General features: G+C 52.0%; 10 protein-coding genes across 10 annotated transcripts; 5 read left to right on the forward strand and 5 right to left on the reverse strand.

Moving 5' to 3' along the window:
• Window positions 1–439: 439 nt before the first annotated feature.
• On the forward strand, window positions 440–1,725 carry M421DRAFT_55738 (uncharacterized protein; the record flags this gene model as incomplete). Its single annotated transcript, XM_033595331.1, has 3 exons — window positions 440–537; window positions 937–1,268; window positions 1,346–1,725. Coding segments are annotated over 3 exons (810 nt in total), but the record flags the coding sequence as incomplete, so codon positions are not given.
• Window positions 1,726–3,741: 2,016 nt separating this feature from the next.
• M421DRAFT_2194 (Rho GTPase activation protein) lies at window positions 3,742–6,208 on the forward strand (the record flags this gene model as incomplete). Its single annotated transcript, XM_033588300.1, has 5 exons — window positions 3,742–3,862; window positions 3,911–4,044; window positions 4,098–4,346; window positions 4,397–5,242; window positions 5,303–6,208. 5 exons carry the CDS (start codon window positions 3,742–3,744, stop codon window positions 6,206–6,208), a joined length of 2,256 nt encoding a protein of 751 aa, XP_033451777.1.
• A 664-nt stretch (window positions 6,209–6,872) lies between these two features.
• On the forward strand, window positions 6,873–8,023 carry M421DRAFT_314235 (uncharacterized protein). Its single transcript, XM_033589239.1, has 3 exons — window positions 6,873–7,319; window positions 7,434–7,541; window positions 7,634–8,023. Exons 1-3 carry the CDS (start codon window positions 7,151–7,153, stop codon window positions 7,750–7,752), a joined length of 396 nt encoding a protein of 131 aa, XP_033451778.1. The 5' UTR covers window positions 6,873–7,150; the 3' UTR covers window positions 7,753–8,023.
• M421DRAFT_314248 (uncharacterized protein) lies at window positions 7,830–9,205 on the forward strand. Its single transcript, XM_033589240.1, has one exon. The coding sequence runs from the start codon at window positions 8,295–8,297 to the stop codon at window positions 8,979–8,981; it is 687 nt and encodes a 228-aa protein (XP_033451779.1). The 5' UTR covers window positions 7,830–8,294; the 3' UTR covers window positions 8,982–9,205.
• A 447-nt stretch (window positions 9,206–9,652) lies between these two features.
• Window positions 9,653–9,917, reverse strand: M421DRAFT_314203 (uncharacterized protein). The gene has a single exon (XM_033589238.1). It carries the CDS (start codon window positions 9,840–9,842, stop codon window positions 9,684–9,686), a length of 159 nt encoding a protein of 52 aa, XP_033451780.1. The 5' UTR covers window positions 9,843–9,917; the 3' UTR covers window positions 9,653–9,683.
• Window positions 9,918–11,402: 1,485 nt separating this feature from the next.
• M421DRAFT_314310 (uncharacterized protein) lies at window positions 11,403–13,247 on the reverse strand. The gene is made up of 2 exons (XM_033589241.1): window positions 12,860–13,247; window positions 11,403–12,813 (listed from the first exon to the last, which is right to left on the reverse strand). The coding sequence occupies exons 1-2, from the start codon at window positions 13,231–13,233 to the stop codon at window positions 11,508–11,510; spliced, it is 1,680 nt and encodes a 559-aa protein (XP_033451781.1). The 5' UTR covers window positions 13,234–13,247; the 3' UTR covers window positions 11,403–11,507.
• A 193-nt stretch (window positions 13,248–13,440) lies between these two features.
• On the reverse strand, window positions 13,441–15,433 carry M421DRAFT_417303 (ADP,ATP carrier protein). Its single transcript, XM_033591405.1, has 3 exons — window positions 15,052–15,433; window positions 14,680–14,997; window positions 13,441–14,459 (listed from the first exon to the last, which is right to left on the reverse strand). Exons 1-3 carry the CDS (start codon window positions 15,088–15,090, stop codon window positions 13,815–13,817), a joined length of 1,002 nt encoding a protein of 333 aa, XP_033451782.1. The 5' UTR covers window positions 15,091–15,433; the 3' UTR covers window positions 13,441–13,814.
• A 1,867-nt stretch (window positions 15,434–17,300) lies between these two features.
• On the forward strand, window positions 17,301–19,301 carry M421DRAFT_89835 (uncharacterized protein; the record flags this gene model as incomplete). The annotated part of the gene is made up of 7 exons (XM_033597801.1): window positions 17,301–17,703; window positions 17,746–17,813; window positions 17,863–17,874; window positions 17,925–18,052; window positions 18,179–18,187; window positions 18,286–18,528; window positions 18,581–19,301. 7 exons carry the CDS (start codon window positions 17,301–17,303, stop codon window positions 19,299–19,301), a joined length of 1,584 nt encoding a protein of 527 aa, XP_033451783.1.
• Window positions 19,302–20,104: 803 nt separating this feature from the next.
• M421DRAFT_2200 (uncharacterized protein) lies at window positions 20,105–20,651 on the reverse strand (the record flags this gene model as incomplete). The annotated part of the gene is made up of 2 exons (XM_033588303.1): window positions 20,105–20,191; window positions 20,244–20,651. The coding sequence occupies 2 exons, from the start codon at window positions 20,649–20,651 to the stop codon at window positions 20,105–20,107; spliced, it is 495 nt and encodes a 164-aa protein (XP_033451784.1).
• Window positions 20,652–21,740: 1,089 nt separating this feature from the next.
• Window positions 21,741–22,957, reverse strand: M421DRAFT_98669 (uncharacterized protein; the record flags this gene model as incomplete). Its single annotated transcript, XM_033598641.1, has 2 exons — window positions 21,741–22,359; window positions 22,407–22,957. 2 exons carry the CDS (start codon window positions 22,955–22,957, stop codon window positions 21,741–21,743), a joined length of 1,170 nt encoding a protein of 389 aa, XP_033451785.1.
• Window positions 22,958–23,215: the final 258 nt, after the last annotated feature.

Consider the following 23,215-nt stretch of genomic DNA (forward strand, 5'->3'; position numbering starts at 1 on the left):
AACCTCGGTATTCTCCGGTCTGACCCAGCCTAGCACTGCGAGCGAAAGCAACACTACCATCACTGATAAGTCTAACCGTGACGAGCGGCGCCGTAAAGACAAATCAATTAAAGGGGCTAAAGTGAAGCGTAGCAAACGTTCCGCCGCACCATCAGTCGCTGATACTGAAGTTACCCACTCCGAAGTGTTTCAATTTCTGGAAGAGGATCCTCACGGGCAAGATACACATGGTGACGCTCATAGCGTCCTGCAAGCGTCCTCCCCATCAGTAATTTCGTCATTGGATTCTCGTGCCGATGACAAGTCTTCAGATGCAAGCGAAGGTGGACATGATACCCCGAGGACATCACCAACATCAACGAGACGATCGCACAGCCATGGAACGTCGTACTACGGCCAGTATAAGTATGCCTCCAGAAAGCCGTTGTATGCAAGCAGCTTTGTTCATGGCCCCGGAGACGAGCCTGCGGAGGACAGCGAGGTTTCCAGTGATGAGGAAAGCACCTACGATGACGACCACGCGCAATACCCACCTCCGTCAGCCCCATACTGGGGCTGTCCCCCCATGAATGCAGCTCACCCTAGATCTGGCCACGTGCACCAGAGCCCTCAGCCGCACCACACCATCCCTTATGCAGGTGTTATGTCTCCGAACATGCAGTCAGCTGTACCTTCTAACGATTCACGAATGTATTCAGGCGCGCCGCCAGCAAATTTCAGTTCGACGGCGAGCCAAGCTTCAGCATGGCCTCTAAACGTCTCTTTCCCACAGCCGTTGGCCATAGCCTATTCACCGGAGACTGGGGCTGCTTATCTGCACCACTCGCCGGTAGCCAGTCATGCGCCTCCGAATGTTCTGCAATCTCCTGTTGCTGCGCATGCTGTTGCTGCCCAGCACATGGCTATGACTACTCAGCATTCGTCCCACCGCAAAAGCGGCTCAGGCAACGACACGATGATCGGATATGAGCTTCTGGCACACAAACTAAGCGAACTGAAGAAGGGTAGAAAGGATGACGCTGTAGTACCAGCATATCGCAAGTTCGAGCAACTGAACCATCGTGTCCTACTCCACCTACAAGACGAGATCAGCGAGCTGGAAGAGGAGCTGCGCCAGCTTGATCAAGAGATCGCCGAAGCCTCACCAGGCGCTCAGACAGGGCATCGCCACCCTGCCTCCCGGCGAGGAGATACCCAGTTCGGAAACGACCTGCACCGCCAAAGGCTTGATGTACTTGGTCGGGTCTTCCTGAAGCTGGAACAATACAGTGAGTGCCCGACAGTATGCCCCATCAAGCACCGTGTGGCAAGAATCACGTTCGATAGAAGCCACTGACCAAAGCAGACAAGGCTTTATCAGCCTTTAGTGAAGTCAAGCAGCTGCCGTCTGCCCGTCCTTCAGACGTTGAGAAGTATCGCGCGTGGATGAAGCAACGTAATCCCATTCATGAGGCGGAAAGCCGCTTCCTAGAGCGCCAGGCAGATCTAGTGAATTTTTCATCAAAACGGCACGCAAGTATTGACCATAGTGCGGGGACGAACCAGCATGCAAACATGTGGCTTCCGCTGTTTCCGTTTGTGGCATTTTCAATCGTCCCCAGCTTGCTTGGACGCATCGTCGTAATCGCGCTTATCAGCGCCGTGGGGCTGAGGACGGTCACGTCGACGCCAGAGTTCATGGCCATTATGACTGTCCGCGAGTGGATGTACACGGCTTTCATGTGAGTGATTTTCCCATTGGACAACCCTGGCAGAAAGGCAAAGCGGTGCTCGGCAGCCAACTTATTACCGCACAGAGGTTGTGTTCGTTGGCCATGCTGCTTTTCGCCTCGTCCCTGAGGATTTTGACAGAGAAGCTAATGCACGCAGCTATTTTGGGTTGATGAGTGTTCTCGCGGTTCTTGTGCGCTGACCGCACAGGCATGCCCCACCGCACGCATTCCTGGCCAAGTTGGGGGACGGGCGCAACGATCGTCACGCACAGACGACGTAGTCAATGTCGGAGAGTCAGGAACCAGTCCACGTCCGTGTTTACGGCCTGGTCAAACTTTATGAGCTACGAAAGCAGCCTTTATGGCGTCATTTCTATCGATCCAATGAGCGGATTTGCTTGTATCCAGGCGTTACTCGATGCACTCGGAAGGAGGGTTTCCCGTACGAACGTCTGCGTGGCTTGGCGCTCGCTTGGCCATGTAGTGAGAGCGGATTGGGAATTTGGGATCCATGGCTCGCGGTGCGTTCAGCGCGGGTAGACGAAGAATGCGTTGCCGAGCTAGGCATGGCTGCATGTGAAGGATCGAAGAGGAAGTGGCGTGATTCTTGAATAGGACCGGGTGCAGTGCTCAATACCTACTGTACAGTGACAGTCGGGTAGCCCACAAGACACTGTAGTGCAGCTGCAAGACGGGCAGCGGGTATTGAATCAAATGAAACGTTATCAAGATACATTGCGATTTGCGATGGTCGTTCGCAGCTACGGTGCAATGGGGCCGAAGGAGCAGTGATCTGGGACCTGCATGCAGAGGCCTTGAGGGGCGGCCCGCGAGTGCATTCCACTTGCCACAGCATGCAACAATAATGATGCCACAGCTGCAGCCTGTTCAACAGCGACGGCCACCCCCTCGCGCAGGCACAGGCAGCGGCGCAGCGCCATGGATGGAGTTCGGCACACTCTGGCGTTGACGTCTGCTAGCAGTGCTAGTCAGGAACCACTAAGCCAGACTGCCAGTGCGCGACCCGCTCTGGACAGGGGGAAAGACAGCAGATGACCGTTTCACCAGCATGCATGCGAACCCTGCCCCGGCACCCTGGCCCCCCTGTGCATCGCCAATTCTCCATCTCTACGCGCGCTGTTGGCTGCATCGGTGCAAACGGCTGATATTCTCGCGGAGTTGGAGTGCTCGGTGCAGTTGCGACTTCCCTTCCCGCCGTCTCCTGCAGCGGCCCATCTGCAGCAAGTCCGACCCACTTAGCAGCCGGCCACGCGCTGAAACACACGCTGCTCCTGTCCGCCCGCCCATCACTGGTGCCCTACTTTCGTACACTCTGCGCTTCACGTCCTGAGGTGCTCCCCTCCTCGCCCGCTCATTTGCCCCAGAGACGCGTCGCTCTTCTGGAATGTCGCCGCCCGCCTGCTGCTGACCTTGTCCAACCTGCCGCTCACGCTGGTGTTCTGTGTGTCCCCGCACTGCCCGTCGCGACTTCCTCAGCACGCTCTCTGCTCCTCGTTGCTCGCTGCTCGTTCCTCTTGATCTTGACGGCGCGCCCGGCGCAGACACTGCCCGCACCCCTTCGCCGCCACGCCTCGGGACCCTTACGCCTGACGCCCGACGTCCGACGCCTGCTGTCGCTGACACCTGTCACACACGATCGCGACAGACGCTCACAGACGCTCACCACAGCGCCTCGACAGCCTCGCTGGACGGACATCTCCGCTGCGGCACCTTTGCGCGTACAGCGAGCCCTGCCCGCCTGTCTGCCCGCCTGTCTGCCCGCCTGCCTCCCAAACAGAGCACCGCTGCGCTGGGTGTTACTGCGCTCAGCACAGAGTCGCACACGTGCCTGAGTGTCGACTTCCTTCCCGTCGACGCCCAGCGACTCGTGCAACCGCCTACTGCACCCTTTCGCCGCCCGTCGTCTTAGCAGCTCGTCGACATGGCTGTCTCAATGCTGCATGCCCCCTCTCGGGCCTCGACCTCATCCACCACTTCCTCCTTCGTCCCGGTCTCGCGCCAGAACACAATGTCATCCCACGATGGGTCGCGGTCAGTGCGCCAGTCGAAGCGGTACTCGGTCACGGCGCTGTACCTGTCCATGTCAGCCAAGGATAAGGAACTTGAGATCGAAGACGATCTAGCCAGAGGTGCGTTGTGCTCCTACGGCTGCTCGAAAGCTGACTGACAACTGGCAGCCCAGAAGATACTGCGGGAGCTAAAATCCAAGATCTCGTCCCAGTCGAAGAAGAACTTTGTACTCGAGAAAGACGTTCGCTACCTCGACTCGCGGATAGCATTGCTTATCCAGAACCGTATGGCTTTGGAAGAGGTAGGCATGATTCTTCCACTGAGCGCGTAGTACAGACACTGACCTTGAGATAGCAAAACGAAGTCGCCAGCCACCTCGAAGACGGACTCGAACTGCAAGAAGGATCGTTCCCCAACGATGAGAAGACACAGAGATATGGCAATCTGCTGTTCCTGCTCCAATCTGAACCACGACACATTGCCCACCTCTGCCGACTGGTGTCAATGGCCGAGATTGACGCGCTGCTCCAGACAGTCATGTTTACAATCTACGGAAACCAATACGAGAGCCGTGAAGAGCACTTGCTCTTGACTATGTTCCAGGTACGATGCACATTCAGCCCGTCATCTTCTCCGACTAACCTCGCAATCAGTCCGTGCTCACGTACCAATTCGACAATACGCCAGACTACAGCTCGCTGCTGCGTGCCAACACACCAGTGTCTCGAATGATGACTACATATACACGAAGAGGACCTGGTCAGAGCTATCTGAAGGTTGTGCTGCAGGACAGCATCAATTCCTTGATTGAGCTGAAGGACCTCGATCTGGAAATCAACCCCTTGAAGGTCTACGAGAAGATGGTTTTCGAACTTGAGGAGCAGGGGCAATTGCCAGCACACCTTCCAAAGGGTGTCACAGCTGAGCAGGCTGCAGAGAACGAGAAGGTTCAACAGATCATTGCGCCACGCGTGAACATGCTCATGGAGATTGCGAACAACTTCCTCTCGACTATCATCAAGGGTCTTGAGGAGACACCATATGGTATCCGTTGGATCTGCAAGCAGATCCGCAGTTTGTCACGACGCAAATACCCGGATGCGCAGGACCAGACTATCTGCACACTTATTGGTGGCTTTTTCTTCCTGCGTTTCATCAACCCTGCCATCGTCACGCCAAGATCTTACATGCTCATCGACGCAACGCCTGCTGAGAACCCGAAGCGCACGCTTACCTACATTGCGAAAATGCTGCAGAACCTGGCCAACAAGCCATCATATGCGAAGGAACCGTACATGGCTAAGCTCCAGCCTTTCGTCCACCAAAACAAGGATCGCATCAACAAATTCCTCCTCGATCTGTGCGAAGTACAGGACTTCTATGAGACCTTGGAGATGGACAACTACGTCGCATTGTCGAAGAGAGATCTTGAACTCTCCATCACGCTCAACGAAGTCTATGCAACGCATCAATTGCTGGAGAGGCATGCGACGGAGTTGGTAAGCTCAAAGCTTGCGCGAAGGGATGACGCCAAAGATAAGGTTACTGACTTGCTTCAGGCAAGAGACGACAGCTCGCATCTTGGTGTGATCTTGCAAGAGCTTGGGCCAGCACCGGCTCAACTTCCACGCAAAGAGAACAGGGCTATCAATCTGCCGTTGTTTAGCAAGTGGGAGACGCCACTTGACGATCTTACTGCAGCACTCGACATCACGCAAGAGGAGATCTTTTTCATGGAAGCCAAGAGCACTTTCGTGTTGATCCTTCGATCGCTGCCTCCAAGTACCTCGGTCACTCGGAGACCATTGAGGCTTGATAGGATTGCCGAGGCCGCAGCAACGACCAAGAATGACTCGGTCATGGTGAAGAAGGGTATTCGCAGTATGGAGCTATTGAGTCAGCTGCAAGACCTGGGCGTCATCGACAAAGAGGATGGATTCTCACTGCTCAGAGACGAGGTTGAGCAGGAGCTCGTACATCTGGGTTCGATGAAAGAAAAGACGATCGATGAGACAAGAAAGCTCGAGGAAGTGTATCGGACGATACGCGACCACAACAACTACTTGGTTGGTCAGTTGGAGACTTACAAGTCCTACCTGCACAACGTGCGAAGCCAGTCCGAGGGCAAGACAAGGAAGCAGCAGAAACATCAGGTACTGGGGCCTTACAAATTCACCCATCAACAGCTGGAAAAGGAAGGTGTCATCCAGAAGAGCAATGTCCCGGAGAACCGGCGGGCGAACATCTACTTCAACTTCACAAGTCCATTACCGGGCACATTTGTCATATCGTTACACTACAAGGGCCGTAACCGCGGTCTTTTGGAGCTGGACTTGAAGCTGGACGATCTGCTTGAGATGCAGAAGGACAACCAAGAGGACCTGGATCTGGAGTACGTCCAGTTCAACGTTTCGAAGGTGCTGGTCCTCCTCAACAGGCGGTTCGCGCGAAAGAAGGGATGGTAGACTCGTCTCGTCCCGTCACGCGAGCTTTCACGAAGACACTATGATACCCCCGGTTTTTGCTATGTTGTTACCGCCGTTTGACGCTCTCTCCGACGTACTTAATTCTTCTATTCCTACGGCGCTGCGGAGTTCTTGGGTTTTGCACTGGTCTTGTTGGTATACCCCGAGGTGGTGACACTACCAGATCTCTTTCAGTAGATTGCAAGAGTCGATGAAGAGACTCAGACAGCACTATCATAAGATGAGGCAGCGGGCTTCGGACAGATAGTGTCGCAATTCCGCACTAGCGCTGCTTTACTTTATCTTTCTCCACGCTCGCTCTGTACGCTTGTTACATGATTGGGGGTTTGATAGCGGGCGGAATTGTCAATGTCGAAATTATGCTTCGGCAGGACCGATTGTGTGTTCTTTTGTTATACGAGCGATATGTATGATGTGATGGGATAATTCAATGATCGGATTCAGTCTTGTATCGAGGTAATGGAATTTTTGATTGTGCAAGTGCTCTTTGTCTCGTATGTGATGTTGACTTGAGCTCGGCGGTAGTAACAAGGTTCCGGTCATGCTACGTCAGTCGCCCCAGAGTGTCACCAACACAACAGATACTGTGATGGTCGCATAATCGTAGACACGACCACCTTGATTCCGGGCAGCGGCTTCCCTCGGCGCCTGGAAGGATTTGCATAATCACAACGTCTCACGATAACAGACAGCATCATATCGCACCATGGTCCCTTCCGTGCCTGTCACACGCACGTCGACTAGCGTGGCGATCGCCAGGCAGTCGCGCCGCCCGATTGGATGTCTCGCATCTGACTCCTCGAGGCTGCGACTTGAACCTCGCGCCTCGACTCTCTTCTTCTCCATGATACCCACACACCCTCAGTCTCTCTGAAATCCCGTGAAAGGGTTTACCAGCATTACTTATATCAAATTGCAAACATGTCGTCCTCTATTGCTATCCCCAAGCGCAAGAATAAGCAGCTCGAGCACGCGAGCGAGTCCATGTCAGTCGGTAGCAGCTCGTCGAGCTATCCGCAGTCTTCATACGGTAGCTTCGAGGCTGCGAGCCCACGGTCAGCGAACAAGACGAGGAGGCCGAGTCTCATGTGTACGTCGTCTCCTTCCAGTCTGGTGTGATGCCGCGCGGAGCTCTTATCTTATCGTCACCGTATCGATAGAGCGATAAGGCCATCATGGTAGACGGAAGGCTGATAATGAGCAGCTGCATCATTCTCGAAAGCCGAGCACACAGTTGTGAACGTAGGAGATGCTGAGTTCCCCAGGCTGATCACCTGCATCAAGACCAGCCAGGGTTTTGACTGGAATCAGGGTATGTGCCCACACTACCTGCGGCACGTCATCTTGGTCTCGCATGAGATGGGTTGATCTATGGTTGAGGGGCGAGCGCTAACGATACAACAGAGATGTTCCTGCCCAGCTACGCCGACTTCCACTTCGATGACCTCGAGCGCCGACAGGACCCTGTTGAGGATATCGTGGTGACAGATGAGGAGATGAAGAACATGTTCCCGGCATCTTAAGGCCGAGCACCACACCGTCATACATTGGGCGGAGGCGTCCGAGAAGGGAATCTACAGGCGTATACACAATCTTTGATGGGATATGGGGCATCTATGGACGGGTATCATAAGGGCTGCAGGCGTTTAGGCTTGGGGAGTCGCCGGAAAGGCGTACCTACATGCGCGGTTCTATGTACATATCAGTAGAACCATGCAATGTACCAGATACAACCCAAGCTTTGTGCAAACTGCCAGATCAATGCTGATGTGTCTCGTAATCAAGCCTCACTGCAACTCCCCTTGCACAGGTGTGTGCACGCGGCAGCCCCGCCTCTGCTTGTCTTTAGCGCGAAAGGCGCGCGTTGATCTCCCGGCACAAACAACACCAAAACAAAGACCAGGTCATCACGCATTCCATAGTCCACCGACACTGCCACACTGCTGGCACAACTTTGCGCATTGCCATCTCCCACACACCTGGACTCAGCATTCGACTTAAGCGCACCTCGACCTGCGATCTCCAGCGCACGACGCGCACCCACGCCGACCAACACAAACACGCAATGCAATCCGAGCACCGCAAGATCGAGCTTCAATCGCCTAGCGATCTCTCCTACCTCACGTCACAAATCCGTACCGCTGCGCGCCAAAAACTAGACCTCCATCTACCCGCACAACCCTCAGACAACGCCGACGACCTGCGCGCACAAACCGAAGTGCTGGTCGACGCCTTCGTCGCGCAAGTCCTTGCCGGACTGCGGAACAACATCACTATCAATGGTCTGGACGTCGTTGCGCAGAGCCGAGGCGGTGGCTTTGGAGAAGAGGACGAGATGGAGGGCGTTGTAGCTGAGGACGTGCAGGGCGTCGAGGAGGAGGAGTTTGAGGCATTTGACGAGAAGTTGAGAGTCAAACTTGCCAAAGAAGTTGAGAAGCGAGACAAGTTGGTTGCGAACATATCGAAACATCGCCGCGAGACAGCGAAGAAAAGCGCAAAACAATTCGAGGAGCGGTTCCAGCAAGAAGCACACATCTTGGAGGAGCAGAGAAGAGGCGAGGTGGAGAAGGCGCAAGCTTTGAGTGAGGAGGATGCGCTGGATATCGAGATTGCGAGGGACGAGGAGGTCAGAAAGAACTGGGAGAGGGCGGTTGAGGGCTTGGGGAGGCTGAACAAGGGCTTGCCTGAGACAAGAGCACGGCTGGAGAGATGTGGAGATGTTGTTGAGTACCTGGGCGGTGAGAAGAAGTAAGCGCAAGATGAGAGGGTGATTTTTGGTATTCGGCGTTTATGGGCTACGTGACTTGGGACGGATACCCGTTTGATTTGACTGTATCGGATATGCAAGGCATCATTCGCGAAAACGATCTACTATTCAACATCTCATCTTACTAACCGTAACAAGCCATCGTTTTGTTGTTACGGTCCAAAACAAGGCCAGCACCCTGCATCACACTTTCTGCTTGTTCTCTACAGCGGATCATGTCCATCTCCGACGCCACTGGCCTGGAGTTCATAGGGTCCGCCGTACTTCGCTCGAAAATGTAGACAGGCTACGTGTGCCGCGAGGGATGTAGTGTCTAGGTCGCATGGCAATATATGGGCCGAGTATCTACCTTTGAGAGCTGCCATGCAAACGAAGGGGCTTCGACATTCCATCCGGGTATACTGATCGAGGAGCGCTTCGAGACTCCGATATAATGGCTTCGTACTGCCTAGTGTGTTGCACTAGATCTACAGACCGCTTTCATATTGACGACCAAGTTCACGGTGACAGTCGAAGTGGACAACGTTATGAGGGGTGGCAACGAGCTGCTCGAGTTCTGGCGTTCATGAAAGTTGGATCACCCTCGTACTTCAATCACACAAACCGGGGGCGATCTTCGTCTTGAGGGAACAAGATGTCACGACGACGGCCGCGGCTCGAGCAGTGCTCCTCTTGAAAGTCTGAGAATTACGTGCAGAATAGCTCGTGGAGCTTCCGATCGTTTTCATAACACTCCAAAGAGCAGTACATCATGTTGTGACAACCTGAGTAGGTGAAGATCCCAAGCTCAGGCCACGCACCGCAAAGAGGTGGGTCTGTCGCTGTACCACACGAGATAAGAGACATCTTGTTTCTTGTCGTAATCAAGCAGTATGGCGAGTCAGAGTTCGGGCTGGGAATCGGTTCGCAGTTATAGGTGCCCGAGTTTTCTGGACAGCCTCTGATTCTGGCATGTGTTGTTCTCTTTCATCAGTCGATGCAGTCATCTCTCGAACAAGTTTGGCTTGATCGCGGGCGTGACCGCGCTGTAGAAGGGTTGAAGGGCTATATGTGTAGAAAGATAAACATATTCAGGCATCGTTGCCATGCAGTATGGAGTCTGTGTTTCAGTCTACAACCTGAAATTTTCAACTCTGAGTTGCTCCAGTCTGATCGAAATTTTTGAGTTATTTCAGTACACTCGCTCGATACGAATTCGCCATCGAACCATGCCCATGAGTCCAGCAAGAGCTTTGTGGAAAATGCAACGGTGGTGGTACGAACCCATGACAAATCGACGCGAGGACAGTGAAGAAAGGGCTAGATTGACTGCAGATTAAAATGCCTTGAGTACCTCCTGGGTAGCTGAAGGCTTAGCCTGCTAGCACACGTAGCTCGACGTCGACCAACTGGTGAAGTAGAAGATAAAAGAGATCCTCCGTGTACATTCATACCGCCTAATATCCTACGGACTCGGATGTTGTCATCTGCTGTTCGAGACGACATTCTAACAGTACGTTTTGTGAGTGGAAAGACAGTGTCCGCACAGAACTTGACAAGTGGTTCGCTCTCCTTCTGGTGCATGAGGCAGGTCGTAATGAAGTATTACTGCAGTCAGATGAGCTATATCGCGAGAGGATCACCAGTATCTCCCCGTCAACGAATGTCTGATCATGCAAGAGCTGGTTGGTCACATCAAAGCTGTGGTGCTATGGAAGTCTGCGATTGGAAAAATCAGACGATCTTGCACACTTGAATATTACTGCCCGCACCCGAATGCTGCGCCGCCATACAAGTAGAAATGCGCCACTCGTAACGCTATCAAAGATGCAGTGACCGAAGAGGGGAAGTGAACGAGGAGTAGTATGCAACCTCTGAAGTTTCCACGATCGTACATGATGATCCAATCAACCCGTGCTTCTAGATTTCACTTCGAGGCTGGGCCTCGTTCCACACTCCTTTGAGTCCCTTCGTATTGGCCATTTGCCTCTGATCAAAAATCCAACACATTTTCATTTCCAACACGCAGCCTGCCCATGGCGCCTACTACACCACTTGAGACATTGGCAGCGAGCGCACTACTTGACACGACTTCTGCGCAACAGGGGAGTCATTAATCCGAGGAGGTCTTCGAATCACTCGGCATCATATGTGTCATTGCAGCAACTTGCCTGGGATTTGCTCTCAAATGCTTCATTGTGAAGTGTTGGAGCGAAAGGCGCCTGCCAAGTACAATTCCCACGCCACTGCAGCTGCTCTTACCAATTCTGTACTGACCTTTCGTCGACAGAACATGATGCAGAGAGTCCTTATGTCGGTTTAGGGCGCCGGAGGAAACCGAGGTTCCGTTGTATGCGGAACAACACAATCGTCTTTGTTTGTTGACGATCAGTGATACATGTCCCCGACTTGTCTTTGAGTCGGCCTGAACAGGCGGATAAATATACGACGGAACTTGTGTACTGGGTGGGGCTTCCATCGCTTTGTCTGTGCATTTGGTGGTGTTCAACATGGGTATAAAGCTCGACTTTCTTACTCTCCTGCTGCTTTAGCCCCACTCATGCGAATGACCTGCCCTTGCATACTGCCTCCAGCGTCCCTTTTCCATCCGAGAACGTTGTCATTGTTTTTGCTCTTGATGACTTCAAATGGTACTGGGAAGCCGTGCAATGACGCACCGCCAGGCTTCCTCGAACCTGAGAGAGCCAAGCGTCCTGATGCATGATCGATGTAGCCCGCCACGAAGCCCTGTGTTATGAGAGCAGCTGCTATACATTCAACTTCGGCCACGTCCACCTCGTGATTGTATGGCTCAATGCCGTCGACCCCGGCAAAGTCAGGGTCAACATACGAAGATCTCGACACTGACGCGTAGTCCTGGAAGATATGACCGAAATTGCGTTGCCCGGGGATGGCGCCTTGCTGCGCCATAGCCTCGTTCTTGATCTTCGCGCGTGCCTCGAGGATTGAGAATGCTGTATGAACGAGATTGATATCAAGAACTGCTGCCTTGCTAGTATTCATGCCACCGTCTTGCCTACCTTCCTGGCCTGTTTTTCTGTAAATTGCCCTGAAGAGCGACCGCCACACTAAGACTTCGCAGTAGTTCCCGATCTGGTAGAAGATGCGGAACTTCATAAGCCAACCCGCGTTCTTGCCTGACAGATCGGGGTTTGTAATTCGCCGGAACTTCTCAAGATTGCCAGATTTGATTGCCTTCGCGATAGGGTCAAACGTATCCCTGAGGCCTTCCGCTTCAGGTAGCGCATAGATGTGTTGCGTAGGAAGGCGTCCAAGGATCAGATTGGAGGCGATGAGGTAGATGAGTACGAGGCGTCTTTGTTTGACGAATTGCGGCGACTTCGAACTTAGATCGTATGCATGATCGAGAACCAGTCGCGCCGCGTAGAAGTCCGTATTAGCAAAGTGGTAGCGTCCGAGATAGTAAAGGTAGGTAACCTGTTCTGGCCTGGGATACATGTGCAGCGGTGGTGACGAGTTGGTGATGTTTTTGAAGATGGTCTCGCAGCTTTCGGGTTTGTCGGCTTGGAAGAGGATCTTCAGGCAGATGTTCGCCATCTTGTAGATCCCAAGCTTCTTGTCTTGAGTACCAACTCGATCATTCAAACACTGAGTGAATGCGGCTCGAACCACGTTAGCTGCCTTCTCTGACAACGACTCTCGCGATCCCTCGTCATTCGAGGTCAGTAGATGCTGAATGAGTTCTGGATGCTTGTCAAGGCCTAGTGCGACTCGTGCGAAGATTCTGGCATAGTTGACGATCGTTGGTAGGATCAACACACCTTTGATTGGGTGAGTCAAAGCGCTGTTTGCTTGTCTTGTCTTGGTCAGCGGGAGCGTGATTCGCTTTCAAAGCCACTTACTCCTGCAAGTCTTTCAGGCCTTGGTAGGTATGCAATAGATTGGACAGATCCATGTCTCTCAGGAAGGTCATCCATCCCACGAGGAAGGTGACCATGGCATTCCAGCCCTGGACTGGCTTGCCCTGCTCATCTTCATACTCGGCTGTCTCTGTGACGACTTTTCGCACTAGCTGATCAAGCCGACTTTCAGAGTTGTTCGCATTCTGTGAATAGCTGCTTTGCAAAGACTGAATGAGCTCCTGGTAGATAGGTGGGAACGGTGGCTCGAGAAGAACAATCGACGCGAGCTCCGCGGCATTGCGTGCTCTTATCGCATTGTTGACTGCTGTACAAAGCTGTGTTTCTACACCGTTGTTGTTCTGAGCACTGAACATGGTCGCGCGTCGAGGTTTAGTTTGGCTGCGTCCAGATTCGATAATCGAGGCCAGGGACGCGAATCTTAGCGTCCTCGCTTGGCTTGACCAAAGAGCCCACCCCTGTAGACGATCTTTCAATGGGAAGGATTAGTGTGGTATTGTGACAGTAGACGCTTAGATGAATGCCGGGTCTCAAACAAACAAAAGCACATGTAACGCGTGTGACGGCCCTGTCAATTCACGCTTACAGTTCTTCAAATTGGACTGAGCTACTCCTGTGGTATTTAAATGCGGACTGTATAAATGTGTTTTTTGCGGTGTCGACCAAACTATGTTGTTACAAGCCCATCCCCCCCTCACCCCTTCGTCTACCTACAATGAGGGTTGGAACGGATGTATGCTAGATACCAGCTGAACGCCAACGCCGTCGCTTCAAAGTCAAATGGTGATGTCCGTCCATGTTCTTTGCGCACTGTACAATGAGTCTCCGCTCGTTATAACAGACATTGCCTGTTCTCGCGTCGCGACGAGAAAGTTGTTATCGAAATCGTGTCTGTTGGAGCAACAACGTTGGATGCGAATGCCGGGTCTCATGCACCTCATAAGAACTCGGAATTCCATGATCCCATGAGCATGTCTCTTGTCATCTCGAAGCTAAGCCAGCTACTCGCCATGCTAGGCGCCACCTTAAGTAGGTTGGGTACAATGCCCTTATACAGGCCTTTGATGCCTTCCGTCATGACGATCTGCTTTATCGCGTCACCGACACCCGCATATTTGTAGCCCATGCCACTCATGGTGTTGATCTGGAATCGTCGTCGCAAGACATCGAAGGGGTACGTGATGGTTTGCGCAACGGCGCCGGAGACAGCACCGGCTCCCAGTTTGCCGATAGCGCCGGGGTCTTTCTGGCCTTCAGGCGTAAATTGTGTGCGCGCAAGCTCATATACCATAAAGTTCAAACCGACATATGGTGCGACACCGGCAACGGTGGGCAGAATGCCTCGATATAGGGCGGGGAGGCCTCCTTCGGTCTTGTACATGTTCACCAGAAGCGTCCACATGCCTGGAAGCTTCTTGCCTTCCTCTTTCTGGAGACTCGAGAACGATGCAGATTGAATTGATAAACGCGTGCGGACGATGTCGAGTGGGTATGTGAAAGAGACGGATGTGATACCAGCCAGACCACCGCAGAGGAGTCGCTGATATGCGCCTAGTGGGGCACCTGGTTCGCTTTCGAAGAACTGAAGTTGTTAGCTATCGAATCGCGGTTGTACCCTCGTCATCGAAGCAACAGGCGTCGGCGATGTCCTGCTGGGGGTCCTCGAGCGCTGCCAAATTCTGTGCGAACTTCTTCATCTTCACGTACACAGCCATCAGCTGTGTCCGTCTGAGGACTCCTTCAAATGTCCGGCCAGACAATCGAGAGTACTAAGCTACACGCGGCGAAAGGGGGCTGCTTACCCTCTTGTACACGTTGTATGCGCTGAATTGTACTGCAGAGTAGGGCACAATGCGTATGCAATTCGTTCCATTGCCGGCCATGAATCCTCTCCAGCCCTCTTCCCTCCACATCTTTGCCAGCGCTTTGGGTACTGACATCTTGTATTCTTCGCGGCCGACGCTCTGAATTTGGAAGAGGATCTTGAGGCGCTCGAGCGGCGAAACGACGGTTCGAGAAACGGCGCCGGCGACACCCCCAGCTACGAAGGAAGCAACGACTGGCTGTGCGAGGATTACCCGTGCCCTCTGGAGTGCTGTGGGGTCTGGTGCGCCGAGAGGCTGCGATTGCGCGTGAGATGGCGTTTGGAAGCTGGATTTTGTTGTCTAACGTACGTTTGCGCCCGTCCCTGGCTGAGCTGGCGCAACAGACATGGTTGCGGTACTTTAGGCGGGTTGCTGTCCTCAGCCTTCTGTAAACACCTCAAAGAAAGGTATTCGACGCTCGATTAAAGTCCGCGACTCGAGCAGCTGCACGTTCACCGGAGGCAGGAGGGAGGTAAAAGCTTCTGTCGAGCTCATCGGTATCGCACGGCGCAAATGTTGACAGGCTGGCGAGTTCGGGGTCGAAGCAGAAGCTGTTGTTATGAGTTGAATGGATCGTCCATGCAAGGCAACCGGCTGGCCGTCAATGCTGAGTGCTGGGAGCGAGGTGTCGCGGCGCAATGGGCGAGGGCGGTGTCTGGAGCTGTGCTCTCCGGCGTAGTGTCGTGTTGAGTGATGACCGAACACCCCAGATAAATTAGCGCGGCTCGCCGAACGAATGCTTGGGAGCGGATTGCCGCCATCTCTAAAGGGCCATAGCTCGGAATCCCTTGACATTGCCGCCCGCCCGGTCTTTCGCGATGATGCAGTAGTTCAGCACACCTTGAAAGCTGTTTGGCAGCTGCCAGTAGAGAGCTGCGCCATATGCACTGATAGGAATACGCTTGTGTGTCACTCTGCTTCACATCACATTTTTCGCTGCTACCGCAGTCTTCAGCGCTTCATATGCTAATGGACGCCGTGGGAGCACAGGGCACAACCTGCAATATACTTGTACTTTCAATCCTATAACAATCCAATACTACTTGAAATAGTTCCTAATAACTAAGAGATACAGAGGTAGGAGCATAAGCAAGAGCACGCTGCTATTGATGCTTATAAAGAGCAAAGACGTGAGGAGAAAGAAGCTCACAACACTTAAAAAGCCTCCTGATTGCCTAATAAGCACAAGCGCACAGCTTTACAAGCTCCTACACTAAAAAGAAGCAAAAGCGTAGTGCTGCAGGTACTTGTAGTAATGCTGTTGCACCTAAGCCTGCACGCAAGCTGCGCACCTACACCACACCCAGCGGCCGAACAGCCACTCTATATAAATAATTTGGATAACGTACCTCACAGGGGAGCTAATTACCTGTATCAGGAAAAGTTTTTCCATTGTTGAAACTGGGAATTGTGGCATTGTACTGTGGGCGACAGTACAAATGGCAGGCCTGCAACGCCTGCAACGGTTATGTGTGGCTTTTCAAAAGAGGCCAGGACATTTCGCTGACTGAAATTAGATTCCTGCCAACGCTGACATGCATTCCCTGCAGATGCTCTGACCTACATCACGAGATGGCTCGCCTTAAAATCAGCCTTGCGGCCCCGCCGACATAGAGAACATGTGCTCCACTACTCCTCTCAAAGATTGTTGTGTTGATTTGTTGTTTGGGTGAAATATGGACCCGAATGGATGTCTCTGGGGCAAACTAGGACGATTTTGTAATGCAAAAAGAAGGTACTCCACGAGGCGAAACATTCGATGGAATCCTGGATCCAGTGTCGGGTACAATGGATCGACACAGCTCCAGAACCATCTGACGCACGTGCAACCACACTGTAGTGCAAGATACCGATGCAGGGAAGTGTCGTATCTGGTGGTCGATGGCCCGAAAATACGACATGGCATGGCCAGTAGTCCATACACGATGAAGATCCCTGGGCACTCAGATGCCAAGCCAACAAACGTTGTTGATGGCCAGCCTTCCTTCGAATCAATCGCGTCCAACACGTCAAGGATGGTAGCACGTACGATGACCTGCGTCTGCCGTGCTGGACAACGGGGGCGAGAAAGTGGCTCTAATATGCTAGACCGACTACGAGCAAGGCTATCCGTCGCGACTGCTAATACCTGGTGAAGCCCCGTTTAGTACACATGCTACCGATCCATACCCCACCCGCTGCCCAGCTTGAAAACGTGTGCTGCCAGACAAACAGAAATAATCTGTTCGATCGAGGATGAGGCTGCTCCTACTCTTGCTGAGCGTAATTTATCCAGTAGCTACTCAACAACAAGACCCTATCGAGGACTTCTGCCGGCGCCACCAGCATCAGATAGCTATCATAGATGACAAGCTCTACATTGACGGCTGAAAGGTGTACTACGGAAATTCGGTTGGTAACAACAGTGTCGCGCAGCAAAGTAGGTGCATAACCCTCGTAGTAGATGAGCCCTCAGTTGATAATTATCACAGACTATCGGTTGCTTTGGGAGAACGTCCTGGAGACTGATGAGGCAACTGCTTTTCCTAAGCAGTACAAGGATCTGAGAAAAGTACATCATGGTATCATTCCTCGTAGGGTACTGTGAACGCACTGACTTTGGGCAGGATGTGGAGGTTCCTTCCGTGAGCGGTGGCTTTCTTTGGGCTGACAATGTGAACAAAATGTTTTACCTCTATGGTGGCGAGTACATTGAGGTCACTGATGTCAAGCCGTTCACTAAATTCTGGTACTTCGACGTCCTCGACAACACCTGGAAGCAGACAACGCAGATTCAATCTGATATCTCGTGGCCGGCTTTTGGATCCGGTACAATCGATTACGCGAAAGGAATTGGATACTACTATGGAGACTACCTGAATAACAAGACTGTACCGAGCTGGGGAAAGACAAACCCTCTAATGATGAGCTCACTGGTGTCGTTCGACATGAATACACAGGCTTGGTACAATCAAATGACAGGTACGACTCCATGAGCTGAAGGATCGCTTCACTATATACCAGTTTCGCAAGCAGGTATGTTGGTATATTTTGGAGGTCTACAGACGAATCCCAATGGAGAGATGGTATTTGTAAGTCCAGATGAAATCACAAGCTAGCAACACCACTAATAGTCTACAGGCGAACATGAGTGTAAGTAACGTGGAAATTTGAGCACAAATTCATGAGTAACTCTGGGCCAGGAAATTCAAATGTATGACATCAACAATGGCGAATGGTTCAAGCAGACTACTACCGGAGATGTGCCTCAGCCCAGGAAAGGGGCGTGCGCAGGTGTCACCTGGGCCAATGGTCGATCCTCTTTTAATTTGTAAGGCCAAGATGATGACACTGTAGGGAATCCATCACTGACATTGCAAGCTACATGTTTGGCGGAATCGGACCGGACGGGCGGGGAGTCGACGAAGTGTACATTCTAACACTCCCATTATTTCAGTGGACTATGGTGAGTATCATGTTAAGGCATCATCAAGGATGTGTAGATTATTAACACGCTCAGATCTGGCCCACCAAGGCTGAACTTCCTCATTACACTCGAGGTAGGGGATGGTCAACCTGCAACGTCGTTCGAGAATTTCCCCAGATGCTCAGTATGGGTGGCTTATTCAATGACGATGAACCCCAATGCGTTGAGCCAAAGATCGGTTCGCAATGCGGGCTGCTTCTAGGACAAGAAACTATGGAGGTCAATCCGGACAAGCAAGGCGCTCAATGGTGGTGGGCGCTCAGAAACGATATCAACGGGTACCGAATACCTGAGAACATTGTTTCACTGGTTGGTGGAAAGTATGTGTCTCGTGTGCTCCAAAGGTCATGTCTGAGGCTAATTGAATTGCAGCGAGAATGGCTCTGCCACAAATACTGCACCAGTGCAAGGCTGGGCTAAGCCCTCACTGGGCGCGTTTTTCACAAATGAGAACTACGACCCACCGCGAAAACCAACGCAATCAATCCCAGTAACATCAGCAACGTCCATATCAGCGCCGACATCCCAGCCAAAGACTGAAAATCTGAACGTTGGCGCCATGGCAGGCGGGACTATAGGTGGTGTTGTTGCGCTTGGTGCGCTAGTGGTCGTTGTCTTCTCTTGCCTCCGGTCCGGGCGCCTTAAGCAAACTCACAGCCAAATCAAACAGATTCACAACAACAGAGCGTCCGAACTAGAAGGTCTGGGCATGGCTCAAAAACCGGCTGCCACATATGCGATCGCAGATGGCAGCAACAGACCCTTCTCGGTGAGCCCAACGCCTGCATACTCGCCTCAAGCCTCACCCCCGCCTCCACCTGTGTCTTGGAATGGTGAACGGAACTACTACCAATCTCCGCCTCTCAACAACGGCGACTGCACATATCACAGCGGCCCGGCATACCCACAAACCTATCATCCACCAGTTCTAGAGCCTTCACAAGCACATCAGCAGATGAATCAACACTACATGAGCGCAGAACTGCCAAGCTCTCGAAGCCCGATTAGTACTGAGCTATCAGATGTCAGGAGCCTTGTCAACGCTGAGCTGCCAGACCTGAGAAATCCGGCTCCTATTCGTGCGCCTCAATGATCCAAATGGGATTCTGTTACTACATGTTAGGGTTCCACTCATTTTGTTCTTCGTGATTCTGTTGCTGCAACGATTTCGTCACGGATAGATGTTTGGAAATACTGTATAACTCGGGCACTAGGGTTTTCGTACCTTTGGTACGACTTCCACTACGCCAAGCCAGTCTTCACCGCACTCAAGTTTCTGTAATCAGTGCTAGTTCACGCGCCCTCTTCGCTCGAACCCCGCAACACCATTACCGGATACGGTAGAATTAAGGGTATTTGTGGTGAGCGGCCAGGAGACAACGAGACTCCCCGTTCGCTCAGCCCTATTTAAGCAACGCACCGGCGGATTAGTAGTCAAGTGGGTGACCACTAGTGAACATCCGCTGTTGTATGTATCTTTTTTGACTGATTTTCGCTCATGCTGAATTGATGGAATGATGCGGGGGAAGCTAGGATACAACAAAGCTCTTATCTTTTGTCCAGTATGTTCATACGTGCTACCCAACCTGTGATTTCCGTTCATACACTACATATACCTGTCCATGCTCCCTGTTACCCTCAAATCTCTCCACAGAAGCTTTAGGTCGTCAATGACCTTATCGACCTCTTCGCTGCGAATGGAACCTGTACTCCCTAGGGTTCGTATCAAGACCGGGGCATCATCTCTTACAAAAGCCTCATGAAATTAAGGCCATGCATCTTTGTGCATCCGTCATGCCCTCCCATGTCCCAAAGGGAAGCACATAACGCTCGACCCGAATCTCGTGCATACCTGCACCCTCGAAGTACTCTCCAAGAAGAGTGCCGATTCGTGGCTCAAGACCACGGGATCGCATCATATGCGTTCCCAGAAGAAGATGACAAGAAGTAAGCCATATCTGGCTCTTGAATTTCGATCCAGGCCTGGCCATATCCATCAATAACCCAAGACAGCTCGGGGAGGGGTGTGACTTACACCAGGCCTTGCCAAACCAAGACATAGCTCGATATATTTCTTCCAGTCTGTGATAACACCCATCAGGAACTTCGAGAATATGTAGTCAAAGGTATCCTTTGTCAGACGGTCGTTTTTTTCTGTAGCCGCAAGTTCCATGATGCCGCCCTGGATGTACTCGATATTCTTCAATTGCAGACGGAGAGCAGGGACGGGAGACAGATTGACGCCGCAAATCTTTGCTTTGGAGTACGTGGTGCCGAGTTCGTCAGTTATGGCACCTATTTCACAACCCATATAGATCACTCTGTGGATAGAAACCGAATCGAGAGGAGCGTGGAAAATCTTCTCATCGAGAAGCTCGCGGATGCGCTCGGACGCCGCTTGAAGTCTCCGATGCTCTTGATCACTCGAAGCCAATGAGTACATTGTTTTTATACTTTGCTTTTCATAGACTCACTCGTTAGGTAAGACGTAAACAGAATGCGTAGTATGATAGGTCCGTTCCTCTCCTAAGGCAGATGTGGTTGCCATTGCTGACCGAGTAGATTGGTTGTCCAGACTGGGGATAATGGCGACAGGACTCGAACTGAAGCATTTGGATGTAAAAAAGAAGATTCGAGTAGTGCTTGACGTTATTGACTCCGCCAAGTGAAGGAGGTGCACCCTTGCGGCACAGTCACTGCCATGCGCGAGTCATGTCCGCTCAGATGAAGGTTCGTGTAGTGAGCGTTAAGCCTATTGACAGCGGGTCGACCAGGCCCAGACAGTAACAGTGTATGACATTTCTGTTCCATCAATTGTCCTCTTTTGTTCGCAAACATGTACTGTCCGAGATGGCAGCAGCCACCAACTCTACACTCCCAGCACCCTACAGACGAACAAAATACTCGTACAGCCTTCTCCTCTTATCATTCACCTCGCTGAAACATTCTCTCAGAATCTATCTCTCATTCCCAACTTCGAAACCCCAAAAGTATGTTTCCAATGGCTTTCTCCAAGCTTTCTTGCGGAAAACGCCAGCACCGCTCGTTGCAGTGTTTACTGACATCGATGAGTCTGTGACTTTCATACACACGCCGTTCACGATGGACGAATGCTCAGTCACGCGTTTGGTACCTCTGCTAGTCTGTGGAATGTCGGGTTGGTCTCTAGATTGTAGTTGATTGAAGATTTCTCACATTGAAAAGGCACAGTATGTAAGGATACTGTGATGTGTTTGAATGATGGTCGCATCTTGCATAAGGATGAGGTCGATGTGCTGAGCTCGTTCCTTGGCTCGAGTCTTTTCGGAACAAAGGGTTGAGCAAGTGCAGGGCTGTTTAGCTTCAAGAAGAAAGCTACGAGTGAAAGATTTCTCATAGAACTTGGTAAGTACAATGAACATCCCATGAAAAGTGTGGACATGTGACGGACGTTGTCAGCGGATCCTAGGTTGCTATGCTAAGTGTCCCACTCTCACAAGGCTGCTGAGTGATGCTGCAGTACATCTCAGTAGTTCATGCGATCGCATTCTCCTCAGAACCCCAGTCTCTTCTCGTAATCTTTCCAAGCCGTTCCGACAGGCTGGACCAACGTATAGCTCTCTGTTGTCGTACCGAGCCGCTGCACACCATTAACCATGTACAACGGTGTAACCTCACCATCATCACTGAAGAACAGCTTTGGTCTTTCCCTCCGATTGAATGTCTCAATACTGCCGTCCGTAAAGTTCACGGTCGAATTGAATGCTTCCTGTAACTTGAATGTCCACGGCCCAGTCAAGTTGCGCGCAAACATATGCGCACCAACACGAGGGTACTTCTGATTTCGCTCTGTGATGTCGATCATCCAATGTGCAAGGGCATGCCAGTTCCCACGCTTGTCGTGCCATACAAAAGGATCTTCTGCCCACGTTGGGGAGTAGTCTGAGGTATTCCAGGGAGCAGTGAAGACTTGAGTGTACGGTCCGTTGTAAGATGGGGCAGTGAAGATCTTGAGGTCTTCGGCGACGAGGACCGTCTCGCTCGTTCGGTTACCAGGAGACCAAAGTGGTGCAGGAGCAGGGTTCGTTCCATTGATGAGGATCTTGAACGGAGACCATGGGCCGCGGATTGTGGGTGCTGAAGAGACAGAGATGTTATTTGGCCACTGTGCTCTAGAAGATGTGAGTACATAGATATGATTCGACAAGGGTTGACGTACTTGTTGATGCCGCCACACTGCTTCGGATCTGGCACATCCACGCCAATGCTCCAGAGCAAATACCTCTCGTCCACCGGACTCCAATACACGTACGCGTTGTGTCTGAAGCTACTAGTCACATTCTGCTTCCACAAATAAGGTCCTTGTGGTCCACTCGTACTTTCAGCTCTTGCAATGAAGCTCATTGGTCGCCATCCACTCAATCCACAGCCGTGCGCAAATTGATCGTACAGAAGATGAAAGAGCTTGCGATCATGCTGGTCTTGGACAACTTGACCGCCCCAGGATGAGTTACCACGGTTGTTGTAGTGGTCTGGTGCGGTGTAGTTGGTGTTGTTGAAGCCACTGTATCTGGTAGCCGGCGCGAGATCAAGACGCCCACAGTCAGAGCCGAACCAGCCCGGATCACACCGGCAGACTGAGGTAGTGTTTGAGTTCTTGCCGGGAACACAGAGACCGTTCAGACTGCAGTCATCAGCAGTCGCACATGCCCGCGCACCTAAAGTCGCTGTGGCCCATACTGCCAATGATAGCAAGCGCGAAAGGTGCATTGTGTCTATCGCCACAAGTTTTTGTCGACGGCCAGATCTCATAAGTTGGTGAGCCAATATATCAGAATGATTGCAACCGTAGAGCAGAAGGGACTTGCTGAGTCTGCCGGAGAGCCTTGTATGGAGGGAGATGCACCGAAGGCGCCCAGCCGGGGTAATTAGTTCATGTCCATCTCTTTCCGGAATAGGATGTACCGTGTGCACCCCGCATGCCAGGTGCGTGAACTCTTATATTGCGTCTTAATTAAGTCCGCTCGT

This window comes from Didymella exigua (assembly GCF_010094145.1).
Source record: "Didymella exigua CBS 183.55 unplaced genomic scaffold M421scaffold_5, whole genome shotgun sequence".
Classification (NCBI taxonomy): domain Eukaryota; kingdom Fungi; phylum Ascomycota; class Dothideomycetes; order Pleosporales; family Didymellaceae; genus Didymella; species Didymella exigua.